Source organism: Oncorhynchus keta, chromosome 9 (assembly GCF_023373465.1).
Source record: "Oncorhynchus keta strain PuntledgeMale-10-30-2019 chromosome 9, Oket_V2, whole genome shotgun sequence".
Classification (NCBI taxonomy): domain Eukaryota; kingdom Metazoa; phylum Chordata; class Actinopteri; order Salmoniformes; family Salmonidae; genus Oncorhynchus; species Oncorhynchus keta.
Window position 1 is genome coordinate 3,282,218 of NC_068429.1, and position 18,765 is coordinate 3,300,982.

Below are 18,765 nucleotides of genomic sequence, written 5' to 3' on the forward strand. Positions count from 1 at the left end.
ACAGTTGTGAAGAGGGCACGACAAAACCTCTTCCCCCTCAGGAGACCACTATGGCATGGGTCCCCAGATCCTCGAATGGTTCTACAGCTGCACCATCAAGAGCACCCTGACCGGTTGCATCACCACCTGGTGTGACAACTGCTCGGCATCTGATCGTAAGGCGCTACAGAGGGTAGTGCGAACGGCCCAGTACATCACTGGGGCCAATATTTTCTGAAATAAAGGCACAGTCAGCGAATTATAAATATAAAATTACAGTGAATTATAAATGAATTATAAATGATACATTAAATAATCTGTCTGTAAACAATTGTTGGAAAAATGACTTGTGTCATGCACCAAGTAGATGTCTAAACCGACTTGCCAAAACTATAGTTCGTTAACAAGACATTTGTGGAGTGGTTGAAAAATGAGTTTTAATGACTCCAACCTAAGTGTATGTAAAAACGTCCGACCTCATAAAGTATGTAACCTCATTATTGTTTTTCTTATTGTGTTACTTTTTTATTATTACCTTCTTTTTACGAAATATTTTCTAAACTCTTCTTGAACTGCATTGTTGGTTAATTAAGGGCTTGTAGTAAGTCAGCATTTCACTGGTCAAGTCTACACTTGTTCTATTCGGCACATGAGACAAATAAAGTTTGATTTGATTTGAAAGATACATTATTTAATCATTTTAATTAATTAATTGGTTAAATATTTGGGGAAGCCTGATTCCATTTGGCATCCGTGAATACACACCACTGCTAATGATATTGATACCTTATTTTTTTTCGCAAACCACTTAAAAGCTCTCGGGGAAAATAAACACACACATACACACAATTCACTATTGTAATTCACTATGTGGTTGGTTCCTTGAAGCTCACTGCTTTCTGACGAGGGAGAGTCACTGGTCAACGAGACCAAATTGGAGTTTTGTCTTTTTTCAGCTGCAATTTTACCAAAACGTGAACTGTCCGGTGACAAATGTTTTTTTTTTCAGTACAAGTGGCAAGAAGGGTAAACCCGCGGGCGCCTGCGTTAGTGGATTTTTTTAGCAGACATTTGGAGATTGTCTAGTGGATGAAAGAAGAAAGAGAATAGCGGATGTTTTTTCCAGATCAAATGGATTTTAATGCAATTTATTTTTGGAAGTTATCATATTTTACTAACAGAAAATTAGATGGAACCTAACAATAATTTATGAATAATACCCAAACTGTAACGACGTGATCATTCCCAAATCTGCATTGTTTTTCTTAATATGTTATTTTTCATTAACCTGCAAACCAAACGGAAAGTCAATCATTTTCTTATAGAAATGCATTTATTCATAATATTTTTAGTTGAAAAGCTGCAGGTTTGGCCAATATTTTTGTGTGCGTGAGTTATGGCCGCGCTCCCTCCTGTTGGTGTCTGACCTCATTACATGGGAGACGGAGAGATCTAAGCGGTGCTGCGCTGGGACATAAAGAGGGGCAGGGGAACGAGGGAGATCCGTTTTTCGGTGTGGTCGGAGGTCCCTGTTGCGTGATGACGGGGCTCGGGATTTGGTTTGCGTTTGTCCGGTTTGTGCTGCTCCCGTTGCTCGCACCATGCACCTTGCTGTTGTGCGTTCTGATTCCAGTGTGTCTCTCCCACCCGCAGCCTTGTCAAATTCTCAATCGGATTGGGCACACGGTGCGCGTGGGGGCCCTGCAACTGCAGCCGCGGCTCTTCAGCCACGTTTCTACCTTCAGAGGCGGTAAAGAAGCCCCTGTCCCGGTTGATGAATGGGATATACACGGCGGCACGAGGGAAGCAGTGGAAAGACAGTTGGAAAATATTACCAAAAGTGTCAATGAACACGATTTACGCAGCCCAGGGACTAGGGCGTCGATAAACAGCCAACACAAGGACAGGGGGGGTAAAAGTAAGAACATGTACAAACAGAACGAGAGTGAGAGAAGTGTGTTCATGCCGAGGGACTCGATCCTATTAGCCACGGAGACGTTGAATCGCATGGCCGGTCTGTTACCATATAACCTCTCACTGGAGGTAGTGATGGCTATGGACGCGGGGCTCGGGGAATTACCCACGTTCTCCTCCTCTACCCCGGTCTGTGAAGACCCCATGTCGTTTCTGCAGAGTATTTGTCATACTGTTATAGTCCAAGGAGTTTCTGCTATGATGGCTTTCCCTCAGACCAGGGACGACCTGGTGAAGTTGGAATTCATCGCGTCAGCGCTTCAGATTCCTGTCATCAGTGTTGTCCAGAACATATTCAAACGGCAGAGTAAGGTAAGGCAGATAATGTCTGTTGGCTTTTAAACACTGATGAAAATATTAACATAATATTGTCTTTGCCGTGTGTGGGCTATGAACAGAGCCCTCAAGTTTAGAAAGTACAACCATGGACAGTTGAAGAAGGAACGGTGTGCTTTTGTTAATTCAGCATCACGGACAGCACTCCTCGTGCTGCTTTTGGGATTTCAACTCGACGAGTAAATGTTTTGTATTTTTTATCAACTTGTCCTGTGTGACGTGGGCAGCTAAATTCACACTCTATAAACAATCTATCCCACAAATATCACACACACACACACACACACACACACACACACACACACACACACACACACACACACACACACACACACACACACACACACACACACACACACACACACACACACAACTTTTATTTTTTGCACTAGCACTACACAGCTGTATAATATAATCATATATAATAATAATAATATATGCCATTTAGCAGACGCTTTTATCCAAAGCGACTTACAGTCACATTCTACGTATGGGTGGTCCCGGGAATCAAACCCACTACCCTGGCGTTACAAGCGCCATGCTCTACCAACTGAGCTACAGAAGGACCACAAAGCTTGAAGATGGATTAGTTATTTGAATTAGCTGTGTAGTGCCTGGGGCAAAAACCCTGGGATCTCTCTATCAGTCTCTATCCCAGCATCATGGCAGCATAGTGGTTAGATCTACACCCCCTGGGATCTCTCTGTTAGTCTCTACCCCAGCATCATGCCAGCATAGTGGTTGGATCTACACCCCCTGGGATCTCTCTGTTAGTCTCTACCCCAGCATCATGCCAGCATAGTGGTTGGATGTACACCCCCTGGGTTCTCTCTCCCAGTACCTGCTCATGATGCTCGGGTAGAGACAAACAGAGAGAGATCCCAGGAGGCATTTTAATAGCTATATACTGCCACCTGCTATGTTTCAACAGCACAGCATTTTAATAGCCTTTTACTGCATGTCAATGAACATTGAACAACAACTAGAACAGTGGTCTGTTGTTTGATGTGTCCCACATGGCACCCTATTCCCTACATAGTGAACTACTGACCAGGGTCCATAGCTACATAGTGAATGACTGACCAGGGTCCATAGCTACATAGTGAACTACTGACCAGGGCTCATAGCTACATAGTGAACTACTGACCAGGGCTCATAGCTACATAGTGAACTACTGACCAGGGCTCATAGCTACATAGTGAACTACTGACCAGGGCTCATAGCTACATAGTGAACTACTGACCAGGGCCCATAGCTACATAGTGAACTACTGACCAGGGCTCATAGCTACATAGTGAACTACTGACCAGGGCTCATAGCTACATAGTGAACTACTGACCAGGGCCCATAGCTACATAGTGAACTACTGACCAGGGCCCATAGCTACATAGTGAACTACTGACCAGGGCCCATAGCTACATAGTGAATGACTGACCAGGGTCCATAGCTACATAGTGAACTACTGACCAGGGCTCATAGCTACATAGTGAACTACTGACCAGGGCTCATAGCTACATAGTGAACTACTGACCAGGGCTCATAGCTACATAGTGAACTACTGACCAGGGCTCATAGCTACATAGTGAACTACTGACCAGGGCTCATAGCTACATAGTGAACTACTGACCAGGGCTCATAGCTACATAGTGAACTACTGACCAGGGCTCATAGCTACATAGTGAACTACTGACCAGGGCTCATAGCTACATAGTGAACTACTGACCAGGGCTCATAGCTACATAGTGAACTACTGACCAGGGCCCATAGCTACATAGTGAACTACTGACCAGGGCTCATAGCTACATAGTGAACTACTGACCAGGGCTCATAGCTACATAGTGAATTACTGACCAGGGTTCATAGCTACATAGTGAACTACTGACCAGGGCTCATAGCTACATAGTGAATGACTGACCAGGGTCCATAGCTACATAGTGAACTACTGACCAGGGCTCATAGCTACATAGTGAACTACTGACCAGGGCTCATAGCTACATAGTGAACTACTGACCAGGGCCCATAGCTACATAGTGAATGACTGACCAGGGTCCATAGCTACATAGTGAACTACTGACCAGGGCTCATAGCTACATAGTGAACTACTGACCAGGGCTCATAGCTACATAGTGAACTACTGACCAGGGCCCATAGCTACATAGTGAACTACTGACCAGGGCCCATAGCTACATAGTGAACTACTGACCAGGGCCCATAGCTACATAGTGAACTACTGACCAGGGCCCATAGCTACATAGTGAACTACTGACCAGGGCCCATAGCTACATAGTGAATGACTGACCAGGGTCCATAGCTACATAGTGAACTACTGACCAGGGCCCATAGCTACATAGTGAACTACTGACCAGGGCCCATAGCTACATAGTGAATGACTGACCAGGGTCCATAGCTACATAGTGAACTACTGACCAGGGCTCATAGCTACATAGTGAACTACTGACCAGGGCTCATAGCTACATAGTGAACTACTGACCAGGGCCCATAGCTACATAGTGAACTACTGACCAGGGCTCATAGCTACATAGTGAACTACTGACCAGGGCCCATAGCTACATAGTGAACTACTGACCAGGGCTCATAGCTACATAGTGAACTACTGACCAGGGCCCATAGCTACATAGTGAACTACTGACCAGGGCTCATAGCTACATAGTGAACTACTGACCAGGGCTCATAGCTACATAGTGAACAACTGACCAGGGCTCATAGCTACATAGTGAATGACTGACCAGGGCCCATAGCCACATAGTGAACTACTGACCAGGGCTCATAGCTACATAGTGAACTACTGACCAGGGCTCATAGCTACATAGTGAACCACTGACCAGGGCTCATAGCTACATAGTGAACTACTGACCAGGGCTCATAGCTACATAGTGAACTACTGACCAGAGCCCATAGCTACATAGTGAACTACTGACCAGGGCTCATAGCTACATAGTGAACTACTGACCAGGGCCCATAGCTACATAGTGAACTACTGACCAGGGTCCATAGCTACATAGTGAACTACTGACCAGGGCTCATAGCTACATAGTGAACTACTGACCAGGGCTCATAGCTACATAGTGAACTACTGACCAGGGCCCATAGCTACATAGTGAACTACTGACCAGGGTCCATAGCTACATAGTGAACTACTGACCAGGGCTCATAGCTACATAGTGAACTACTGACCAGGGCCCATAGCTACATAGTGAACTACTGACCAGGGCTCATAGCTACATAGTGAACTACTGACCAGGGCCCATAGCTACATAGTGAACTACTGACCAGGGCTCATAGCTACATAGTGAACTACTGACCAGGGCCCATAGCTACATAGTGAACTACTGACCAGGGCTCATAGCTACATAGTGAACAACTGACCAGGGCCCATAGCTACATAGTGAACTACTGACCAGGGCCCATAGCTACATAGTGAACTACTGACCAGGGCCCATAGCTACATAGTGAACTACTGACCAGGGCCCATAGCTACATAGTGAACTACTGACCAGGGCCCATAGCTACATAGTGAACTACTGACCAGGGCCCATAGCTACATAGTGAACTACGCTTTCATTGGGTTTTCTTTATTTGTACTATTTTCTACATTGTAGAATAATAGTGAAAACATCCAAACTATAAGATAACACATATGGAATCAGGTAAAAGCCCCAAAAAGTGTTCAGAATATATGTTATATTTGAGACTCTTCAAAGTAGCCACCCTTTGCCTTATTGACAGCTTTGCACACCCTTGGCATTCTCTCAACCAGCTTCATGAGGAATGTTCTTCCAACAGTCTTGAAAGAGTTCCCACATATGCTGAGCACTTGTTGGCTGCTTTTCCTTCACTCTGCGGTCCAACTCATCCCAAACCATCTCAAATGGTTTGAGGTCGGGTGATTGTGGAGGCCAGGTCATCTGATGCAGAGCTCCATCACTCTCCTTGGTCAAATAGACCTTACACAGCCTGGAGGTGTGTTTTGGGTCATTGTCCTGTTGAAAAACAAATGATAGTCCCACTAAGCGCAAACCAGATGGGATGGTATATCGCTGCAGAGTACTGTGGTAGGCATGCTAGTTAAGTGTCCCTTGAATCCTAAATAAATCAATGACAGTATCACCAGCAAGCACCCACACAACATCACAACACCTCCTCCATGCTTCACGGTGGGAACCACACACCATCACACCATCAGACCTCCTCCATGCTTCACGGTGGGAACCATACATGCAGAGATCATCCGTTCACCTACTCAGCGTCTCACAAAGACACAGCGGTTGGAACCAAAAATCTAAATTTTGACTCATCAGACCAAAGGACAGATTTCCACCGGTCTAATGTCCATTGCTTGTGTTTCTTGGCCCAAGCAAGTCTCTTCTCATTATTGGAGTTCTTTAGTAGTGTTTTTTTGCAGCAATTCAACCATGAATGCCTGATTCACACAGTCTCCTCTGAACAGTTGATAATATGTTGAGATGTCTGTTACTTGAACTCTGTGAAGCATTTATTTGGGCTGGTAACTCTAATGAACTCTGGGTCTTCCTTTCCTGTCCTCATTAGAGCCAGTTTCATCATAGCGCTTCATGGTTTTTGCGACTGCACTTTTTTCTTCGCCTATATGAGCTGTTCTTGCCATAATATGGACTTGGTCTTTTACCAAATAAGACGTCCTGTCTTTGTTTTGCCGTTTTGGAGATGAATCCATGAAGAGATGAAGAGCTTCTTCTTTAGTGTGAGTAGATTAGCCTGTTTTCTGTCTGTCATTTACAGGAAGTAGACTTCGCTATATACCCGGCACCATGGGGAGATTATTCAGCCTCACTAAGCATCTCATCCTGCCCCTCTGGAGAGATCTGGGGCCTAGTTTATAAATGTTGCTTAGGCACATTTATAAGTAAACTTTGGGATTTATAAAAAACTAACTTTACGGGAGAATGGGCGGTCCTCCACGGACACTTTGACCCATGCTGTACGTACCGTACAGAAACGGGAGAAATGAGAACCTGCAACTCCGATGGCAGAAGGATGAACCTCGACAAACGCTTTGAAATTGATACCATTGTGTAAAATAAATCAAAATATTACCTCTTACGTATTGTACAGTGGGGCAAAAAAGTATTTAGTTAGCCACCAATTGTGCAAGTTCTCCCACTTAAAAAGATGAGAGAGGCCTGTAATTTTCATCATAGGTACACTTCAACTATGACAGACAAAATTAGAAAAAAAAATCCAGAAAATCACATTGTAGGATTTTTAATTGATTTATTTGCAAATTATGGTGGAAAATAAGTATAAGTATTGGCTGAACACTGACAGGAATGTCAGTGTTCTGCCATGGCCAGCGAAGAGGCCGGATCTCAATCCCATTAAGCACGTCTGGGACCTGTTGGATCAGAGGGTGAGGGCTAGGGCCATTCCCCCCAGAAATGTCCTGGAACTTGCAGGTGCCTTGGTGGAAGAGTGAGGTAACATCTCACGGCAAGAACTGGCAAATCTGGTGCAGTCCATGAGGAGGAGATGCACTGCAGTACTTAATGCAGCTGGTGGCCACACCAGATACTGACTGTTACTTTTGACTTTGACCCCCCCCCCCTTTGGTCAGGGACAAATTATTCCATTTCTGTTAGTCACATCATGTCTGTGGAACTTGTTCAGCTTATGTCTCATTTGTTGAATCTTGTTATGTTCATACAAATATTTACACATGTTAAGTTTGCTGAAAATAAACTAAGTTGACAGTGTGAGTACATAATTTTTTTGCTGAGTTTACAAAATAAATAATTATACCTTAAACTCCTAAAACTCAAATCAAATAGCTAAATGATCCTTGGTATGACCATTGTAAAAAAAACAATTCCATATGTTAGCTTAGCATAACCCTCCCCCAAAGTCCTCTACATTGTTAAATGCAAGTATATCTAGCCTGAGTGCCAGTCTGGTCGTGCTATCATGCTAACTCCTTGTCACTAATTGCCATGCCAATAACATCAACAGATTTGGCAAGAGCACTAACAGATATGGACCCACGTTAAGGAATCTCCCCTTTCTGGAGACACTGGTGGAAGTGTTACTTGGACATATGGGTTTTGGGGAAAGTTAGTTTTATAGTGGGGTTTAGCACCAGGGCTGGTGATGGAGGCTAAGGATATATAACGTTTAGTTGGAGACGGAATCTACAGCTGCCAGTATACAGAGACAATCCATCCATTTGCTTTTAGAATGTTAATTGCTGACAGGTTCTGGAACCATCTCCGTTGTCAGATCATTTATTGAATTTATTGAATTTGTTTATTGCTGACAGGTTCTGGAACCATCTCCGTTGTCAGATCATTTAATGAGTTTGTTTATTGCTGACAGGTTCTGGAACCATCTCCGTTGTCAGATCATTTATTGAGTTTGTTTATTGCTGACAGGTTCTGGAACCATCTCCGTTGTCAGATCATTTATTGAGTTTGTTTATTGCTGACAGGTTCTGGAACCATCTCCTTTGTCAGATCATTTATTGAGTTTGTTTATTGCTGACAGGTTCTGGAACCATCTCCGTTGTCAGATCATTTATTGAGTTTGTTTATTGCTGACAGGTTCTGGAACCATCTCCGTTGTCAGATCATTTATTGAGTTTGTTTATTGCTGACAGGTTCTGGAACCATCTCCGTTGTCAGATCATTTATTGAGTTTGTTTATTGCTGACAGGTTCTGGAACCATCTCCTTTGTCAGATCATTTATTGAGTTTGTTTATTGCTGACAGGTTCTGGAACCATCTCCTTTGTCAGATCATTTATTGAGTTTGTTTATTGCTGACAGGTTCTGGAACCATCTCCGTTGTCAGATCATTTATTGAGTTTGTTTATTGCTGACAGGTTCTGGAACCATCTCCTTTGTCAGATCATTTATTGAGTTTGTTTATTGCTGACAGGTTCTGGAACCATCTCCGTTGTCAGATCATTTATTGAGTTTGTTTATTGCTGACAGGTTCTGGAACCATCTCCGTTGTCAGATCATTTATTGAGTTTGTTTATTGCTGACAGGTTCTGGAACCATCTCCTTTGTCAGATCATTTATTGAGTTTGTTTATTGCTGACAGGTTCTGGAACCATCTCCGTTGTCAGATCATTTATTGAATTTGTTTATTGCTGACAGGTTCTGGAACCATCTCCTTTGTCAGATCATTTAATGAGTTTGTTTATTGCTGACAGGTTCTGGAACCATCTCCGTTGTCAGATCATTTATTGAGTTTGTTTATTGCTGACAGGTTCTGGAACCATCTCCGTTGTCAGATCATTTATTGAGTTTGTTTATTGCTGACAGGTTCTGGAACCATCTCCTTTGTCAGATCATTTATTGAATTTGTTTATTGCTGACAGGTTCTGGAACCATCTCCGTTGTCAGATCATTTAATGCTTCTGCTAGTATTTCTGTCACACTCTTCAGGACCCATTTAGGCTCGGTAGTAAATTATGCAGATGAATAAGGGTTGATGAATTTCCATGTTAATGGAGGATTAAACCAATTGAGGCAATTAGACAAATCTTGATCATTTAGTGATTTTGCATGAGGCAGAATTTAGGATCAATTAGCCTAATATAAAACTTGCTGACCTCTGGAAGGAAACTAACCACAGCATTGATCTTTCGGCTCCTTTACAAACTACTGCCAAAGTCAGTGCTAGAAGTACAGACATCAGAGGACAACAAGTACAGACATCAGAGGACAACAAGTACAGACACCAGAGGACTACAAGTACAGACACCAGAGGACTACAAGTACAGACACCAGAGGACTACAAGTACAGACACCAGAGGACTACAAGTACAGACACCAGAGGACTACAAGTACAGACACCAGATGACTACAAGTACAGACACCAGAGGACTACAAGTACAGACATCAGAGGACTACAAGTACAGACACCAGAGAACTACAAGTACAGACATCCGAGACCTACAAGTACAGACACCAGAGGACTACAAGTACAGACACCAGAGGACTACAAGAACAGACACCAGAGGACTACAAGTACAGACATCCGAGAACTACAAGTACAGACATCCGAGACCTACAAGTACAGACACCAGAGGACTACAAGTACAGACACCAGAGGACTACAAGTACAGACACCAGAGGACTACAAGTACAGACACCAGAGGACTACAAGTACGGACACCAGATGACTACAAGTACAGACACCAGAGGACTACAAGTACAGACATCAGAGGACTACAAGTACAGACACCAGAGAACTACAAGTACAGACATCTGAGACCTACAAGTACAGACATCCGAGACCTACAAGTACAGACACCAGAGGACTACAAGTACAGACACCAGAGGACTACAAGTACAGACACCAGAGGACTACAAGTACAGACACCAGAGGACTACAAGTACAGACACCAGAGGACTACAAGTACAGACATCAGAGGACTACAAGTACAGACATATGAGAACTACAAGTACAGATATCAGATGACTACAAGTACAGACATCAGATGACTACAAGCACAGACATCAGAGGACTACAAGTACAGACATCAGAGGACTACAATCACAGACACCAGAGGACAATAAGTACAGACATATGAGAACTACAAGTACAGATATCAGATGACTACAAGTACAGACATATGAGACCTACAAGTACAGACACCAGAGGACTACAAGTACAGACACCAGAGGACTACAAGTACAGACACCAGAGGACTACAAGTACAGACACCAGAGGACTACAAGTACAGACATCAGAGGACTACAAGTACAGACATCAGAGGACTACAAGTACAGACATCAGAGGACTACAAGTACAGACATATGAGAACTACAAGTACAGACACCAGAGGACTACAAGTACAGACACCAGAGGACTACAAGTACAGACACCAGAGGACTACAAGTACAGACACCAGAGGACTACAAGTACAGACACCAGAGGACTACAAGTACAGACATCAGAGGACTACAAGCACAGATATCAGAACTACAAACATCAGTCTCTGTATTATTATTTATTTTTTTGGACAATGTACAACAGGAACATACAGTACCAGTCAACAGTTTGGACACACCTACTGGACACACCTACTGGACACACCTACTGGACACACCTACTGGACCAACCTACTGGACACACCTACTGGACACACCTACTCATTCAAGTGTGATTCCTTATTTGTTCTATTTTCTACATTGTAGAATAATAGTGAAGACATCACAACTATGAATTAACACATGGAATCATGTAGTAACCAAGAAAGTGTCGTGGAAATTTCCTCTATTTACCAAATCATGGGAGCAAACCACACACACAAGTCAGAGTTAGTTATCAAAGTCCATCTTTAACTATATGAGCTCTATCACAAACCTGTGACTCTCAGGTAATTCAGTGTCTCTCAGTGAATTCTCTGAGAGCCCCTTCTGCATTGCAACTGCGATCCTTTATAGCAAAGATATACAGGATAAGACAGCATCGGCATAATTCATTGTTCAGCTTTGTCTCCTTTCTCAAACTCCAGAACCATAAACCAATCCTCCATATCAACAGGCATATATCAAATTGTCATTTAGATACAACCAATTCTAAATACAACCAATCCTGGACAAGATCACAGAGACACACTGACTGGCACACAGACATTGTGGAGCAAAATGTATGTTTACACATGATGACACTTTGACCTCTCCCCTCTCTGCGGCCCATGCAACTTAGTTTTGACATAGAACAGATAACTGCAACCTCGCCACAGTATTATACCTAAAAATAACATTCTGATGAGAAGTAACTTACAAACATATGATGAATATAAAACATCTTACCTATGTTACCAACAAATTCTGATTATGGCCACAACAAAAGTGTTAAACAAATCAAAATACATATTTGATTATATTTAAATATTTAAAGTAGCCACCTTTTGCTTTGATGACAGCTTTGCACTCGTGGCATTCTCTCAACCAGCTTCATGAGGTAGTCACCTGGAATGCATTTCAATTAACAGGTGTGCCTTGTTAACATTTATTTTGTCAAATTTTGTCGTCCTTAATGCGTTTGAGCCAATCAGTTGTGTTGTGATAAGGTAGGGGTGGTATACAGAAGATAGACATATTTGGTAAAAGACCAAGTCCATATTATGGCAAGAACAGCTTATATAAGCAAAGAGAAATGACAGTCCATCATTACTTTAAGACATGACGGTCAGTAAATCCAGAACATTTCAAGAACTTTGAAAGTTTCCTCAAAAACAGTTGCAAAAACCATCAAGTGCTATGATGAAACTGGCTCTAATGAGGACCGCCACAGGAAAGGAAGACCCAGAGTTATTTCTGCTGCAGATGATAAGTTCATTAGATTTACCAGCCTCAGAAATGCAGCCCAAATAAATGTTAGAGATTTTTGATTCCAACCGCCGTGTCTTTGTGAGATGCAGAGTAGGTGAACAGATGATCTCCGCATGTGTGGTTCCCACCATGAAGCATGGAGGAGGAGGTGTGATGTTGTGTGGGTGCTTTGCTGGTGACACTGTCAGTGATTTATTTAGGATTCAAGGCACACTTAACCAACATGGCTACCACAGCAGTCTGCAGCGATACGCCATCACATCTGGTCCTTCTGTAGCTCAGTTGGTAGAGCATGGCGCTTGTAACGCCAGGGTAGTGGGTTCGATCCCCGGGACCACCCATACGTAGAATGTATGCACACATGACTGTAAGTCGCTTTGGATAAAAGCGTCTGCTAAATGGCATATATTATATTATTATTATTATATTATTATTATATATTATTATTATTATTATTATATTATTATTATATTATTATTATTATTATTATATTATTATATTATTATTATTATTATTATTATTATTATTATTATTATTATTATATTATTATTATTATTATTATTATTATATTATTATTATATTATATTATTATTATATTATTATTATTATTATTATATTATTATTATTATTATTATTATTATTATTATTATATTATTATATTATTATTATCTGGTTTGCGCTTAGTGGGGCTATCATTTGTTTTTCAACAGGACAATGAACCAAAACACACCTCCAGGCTGGGTAAGGGCTGTTTGACCAAGAAGGAGAGTGATGGAGCTCTGCATCAGATGACCTGGCCTCCAATCACCCGACCGCAACCCAATTGTGGTGGTTTGGGATGAGTTTGACCACAGAGTGGAGGAAACGCAGCCAACAAGTGCTCAGCATATGTGGGAACTCCTTAAATACTGTTGGAAAAGCATTCCAGGTGAAGCTGGTTGAGAGAATGCGAAGAGAGTTCAAAACTCAAGGCAAAGGGTGGCTATTTTGAAGAATCTAAAATATATTTTGATTTGTTTAACTCTTTTTTGGTTACTACATAACTCCATGTGTGTTATTTCATAGTTTTGACGTCTTCACTATTATTCTGCAATGTAGAAAATCGTACAAATAAAGAAAAGCCTTAAATGAGTAGGTGTGTCCAAACTTTTGACTGGTACTGTAAGTCTCAGTAAACAGAGAAATTATGCATTGCACCAGATTTAGCAAAGTGAAAGAGAGTGAGAGAGAGACAGGAAGAGGGAGAGGATGAATAAGGGGGTGGAGGAAGAGAGGATAGTAGCAGTAGCAGTATGATTACTCACACATCTACTGTGATAATGACATGTTTTAAATCAATACAAAAGGTTTCAGTCCAAGTCCAGCTACTTCTCTGGAGCCATAAAATATATGGTATATGGTAGCGGTAACTAGGAATGGACAACAAGTGTTTTTGTGTAGAACGAATGACTGACTGAAGACAGGGTGGTCCGACATTTGTGTAGTTGAGATTGTTTCTGCGGCTACATGTACTCTTAACAACGTGATGAAACTTTGTTGCTCCTTGCTGAAAAAAATGGTGTTGTAGCAAACGAGTCTTCGGTTGCCCAGCTAATGCCCCCCCTCCCTGTAGCAGCAGTACACAGAAAAATAGAATGAATTGAACAGGAACCTCTAACCCTGGTAACATGACTTCTAAATAGAATGAATAGAACCTCTAACCCTGGTAATATGACTGGTAAATAGAATGAATAGAACCTCTAACCCTGGTAATATGACTGGTAAATAGAATGAATAGAACCTGTAACCCTGGTAATATGACTGGTAAATAGAATGAATAGACCCTGTAACCCTGGTAAATAGAATTAATATAACCTCTAACCCTGATAAATATAATGAATAGAACCTGTAACCCTGGTAATATGACTGGTAAATAGAATGAATAGAACATGTAACCCTGGTAATATGACTGCTAAATAGAATGAATAGACCCTGTAACCCTGGTAAATAGAATGAATATAACCTCTAACCCTGATAAATAGAATGAATAGAACATGTAACCCTGGTAATATGACTGGTAAATAGAATGAATAGAACCTCTAACCCTGGTAATATGACTGGTAAATAGAATGAATAGAACCTGTTAATATGACTGGTAAATATAATGAATAGAACCTCTAACCCTGGTAATATGACTGGTAAATAGAATGAATAGAACCTGTAACCCTGGTAATATGACTGGTAAATAGAATGAATAGAACCTGTAACCCTGGTAATATGACTGGTAAATAGAATGAATAGAACCTGTAACCCTGGTAATATGACTGGCAAATAGAATGAATAGAACCTGTAACCCTGGTAATATGACTGGTAAATAGAATGAATAGAACCTGTAACCCTGGTAATATGACTGGTAAATAGAATGAATAGAACCTCTAACCCTGGTAATATGACTGGTAAATAGAATGAATAGAACCTCTAACCCTGGTAATATGACTGGTAAATAGAATGAATAGAACCTGTAACCCTGGTAACATGACTGGTAAATAGAATGAATAGAACCTCTAACCCTGGTAATATGACTGGTAAATAGAATGAATAGAACCTGTAACCCTGGTAATATCATTTACATTTACATTTAAGTCATTTAGCAGACGCTCTTATCCAGAGCGACTTACAAATTGGTGCATACACCTTAAGACATCCAGTGGAACAGCCACTTTACAATAGTGCATCTAAATCTTTTTTAGGGGGGTGAGAAGGATTACTTACCCTATCCTAGGTATTCCTTGAAGAGGTGGGGTTTCAGGTGTCTCCGGAAGGTGGTGATTGACTCCGCTGTCCTGGCGTCGTGAGGGAGTTTGTTCCACCATTGGGGGCCAGAGCAGCGAACAGTTTCGACTGGGCTGAGCGGGAACTGTACTTCCTCAGTGGTAGGGAGGCGAGCAGGCCAGAGGTGGATGAACGCAGTGCCCTTGTTTGGGTGTAGGGCCTGATCAGAGCCTGGAGGTACTGAGGTGCCGTTCCCCTCACAGCTCCGTAGGCAAGCACCATGGTCTTGTAGCGGATGCGAGCTTCAACTGGAAGCCAGTGGAGAGAGCGGAGGAGCGGGGTGACGTGAGAGAACTTGGGAAGGTTGAACACCAGACGGGCTGCGGCGTTCTGGATGAGTTGTAGGGGTTTAATGGCACAGGCAGGGAGCCCAGCCAACAGCGAGTTGCAGTAATCAAGACGGGAGATGACAAGTGCCTGGATTAGGACCTGCGCCGCTTCCTGTGTGAGGCAGGGTCGTACTCTGCGGATGTTGTAGAGCATGAACCTACAGGAACGGGACACCGCCTTGATGTTAGTTGAGAACGACAGGGTGTTGTCCAGGATCACGCCAAGGTTCTTAGCGCTCTGGGAGGAGGACACAATGGAGTTGTCAACCGTGATGGCGAGATCATGGAACGGGCAGTCCTTCCCCGGGAGGAAGAGGAGCTCCGTCTTGCTGAGGTTCAGCTTGAGGTGGTGATCCGTCATCCACACTGATATGTCTGCCAGACATGCAGAGATGCGATTCGCCACCTGGTCATCAGAAGGGGGAAAGGAGAAGATTAATTGTGTGTCGTCTGCATAGCAATGATAGGAGAGACCATGTGAGGTTATGACAGAGCCAAGTGACTTGGTGTATAGCGAGAATAAGAGAGGGCCTAGAACAGAGCCCTGGGGACACCAGTGGTGAGAGCGCGTGGTGAGGAGACAGATTCTCGCCACGCCACCTGGTAGGAGCGACCTGTCAGGTAGGACGCAATCCAAGCGTGGGCCGCGCCGGAGATGCCCAACTCGGAGAGGGTGGAGAGGAGGATCTGATGGTTCACAGTATCGAAGGCAGCCGATAAGTCTAGAAGGATGAGAGCAGAGGAGAGAGAGTTAGCTTTAGCAGTGCGGAGCGCCTCCGTGATAATATGACTGGTAAATAGAATGAATAGAACCTCTAACCCTGGTAATATGACTGGTAAATAGAATGAATAGAACCTCTAACCCTGGTAATATGAATGGTAAATAGAATGAATAGAACCTGTAACCCGGGTAATATGACTGGTAAATAGAATGAATAGAACCTGTAACCCTGGTAATATGACTGGTAAATAGAATGAATAGAACCTGTGACCCTGGTAATATGACTGGTAAATAGAATGAATAGAACCTCTAACCCTGGTAATATGACTGGTAAATAGAATGAATAGAACCTCTAACCCTGGTAATATGAATGGTAAATAGAATGAATAGAACCTGTAACCCTGGTAATATGACTGGTAAATAGAATGAATAGAACCTGTAACCCTGGTAATATGACTGGTAAATAGAATGAATAGAACCTCTAACCCTGGTAATATGACTGGTAAATAGAATGAATAGAACCTCTAACCCTGGTAATATGAATGGTAAATAGAATGAATAGAACCTGTAACCCTGGTAATATGACTGGTAAATAGAATGAATAGAACCTGTAACCCTGGTAATATGACTGGTAAATAGAATGAATAGAACCTCTAACCCTGGTAATATGACTGGTAAATAGAATGAATAGAACCTGTAACCCTGGTAATATGACTGGTAAATAGAATGAATAGAACCTCTAACCCTGGTAATATGACTGGTAAATAGAATGAATAGAACCTCTAACCCTGGTAAATAGAATGAATAGAACCTCTAACCCTGGTAATATGACTGGTAAATAGAATGAATAGAACCTCTAACCCTGGTAAATAGAATGAATAGAACCTATAACCCTGGTAATATGACTGGTAAATAGAATGAATAGAACCTCTAACCCTGGTAATATGACTGGTAAATAGAATGAATAGAACCTCTAACCCTGGTAATATGACTGGTAAATAGAATGAATAGAACCTATAACCCTGGTAAATATAATGAATAGAACCTCTAACCCTGGTAACATGACTTCTAAATAGAATGAATAGAACCTCTAACCCTGGTAACATGACTTCTAAATAGAATGAATAGAACCTCTAACCCTGGTAATATGACTGGTAAATAGAATGCATAGAACCTCTAACCCTGGTAATATGACTGGTAAATAGAATGAATAGAACCTCTAACCCTGGTAAATAGAATGAATAGAACCTCTAACCCTGGTAATATGACTGGTAAATAGAATGAATAGAACCTCTAACCCTGGTAAATAGAATGAATAGAACCTCTAACCCTGGTAATATGACTGGTAAATAGAATGAATAGAACCTCTAACCCTGGTAATATGACTGGTAAATAGAATGAATAGAACCTCTAACCCTGGTAATATGACTGGTAAATAGAATGAATAGAACCTCTAACCCTGGTAAATATAATGAATAGAACCTCTAACCCTGGTAATATGACTGGTAAATAGAATGAATAGAACCTCTAACCCTGGTAATATGACTGGTAAATAGAATGAATAGAACCTCTAACCCTGGTAAATATAATGAATAGAACCTCTAACCCTGGTAACATGACTTCTAAATAGAATGAATATAACCTCTAACCCTGGTAATATGACTGGTAAATAGAATGAATAGTTTTGGTACTGGTATTGTGATGTAATAATTTCCATGGTAATTTTATAATGTTCAATCAAATGATGTTAACTGATGTTGCTCATGTAATGGCCACCAGTCCACTTCCTGCTTTTACTTCCTACTTGGTCCTTCTGTGGCTCAGTTGGTAGAGCATGGCGCTTGTAACGCCAGGGTAGTGGGTTCGATTCCCGGGACCACCCATACGTAGAATGTATGCACACATGACTGTAAGTCGCTTTGGATAAAAGCGTCAGCTAAATGGCATATATTATATATATTGCTCTTTGTAGTGGCCACCAGTCCACCCATTATGCCATCATTGACTTGAATGGGGACGAATGTTCTATTGATTCCGTTTCTATGGCAGCACATGTAGTGAGGAGTGAAGGAGAGTTGAGAGAAGGCCAAGATTGTGCAAAGCTGTCATCAAGGCAAAGGGTGGCTACTTTGAAGAATCTCCCATTCTAAAATAATTGTTTTATTTTTAAAAATACTTTTTTGGTTTATACATGATTCCATATGTGTTATTTCATTGTTTTGATGTCTTCACTATTATTCTACAATGAAGAAAATAGTAAAAAACTTTGACTG

At 41.9% G+C, this 18,765-nt stretch overlaps 1 protein-coding gene across 1 annotated transcript in view; it reads left to right on the forward strand.

Annotated features, from left to right (window-relative positions):
- The first annotated feature begins 1,470 nt into the window (after nt 1-1,470).
- The window catches only part of LOC118378790 (glutamate receptor ionotropic, NMDA 3A-like), a 115,588-nt gene continuing 98,293 nt past the window's right edge, over nt 1,471-18,765 (forward strand). The window contains exon 1 of the mRNA XM_052526013.1: nt 1,471-2,265. Within this exon, the coding sequence (XP_052381973.1) occupies nt 1,519-2,265 (747 nt within the window). The 5' untranslated portion in view covers nt 1,471-1,518. The remainder of the gene's footprint in view (nt 2,266-18,765) is intronic.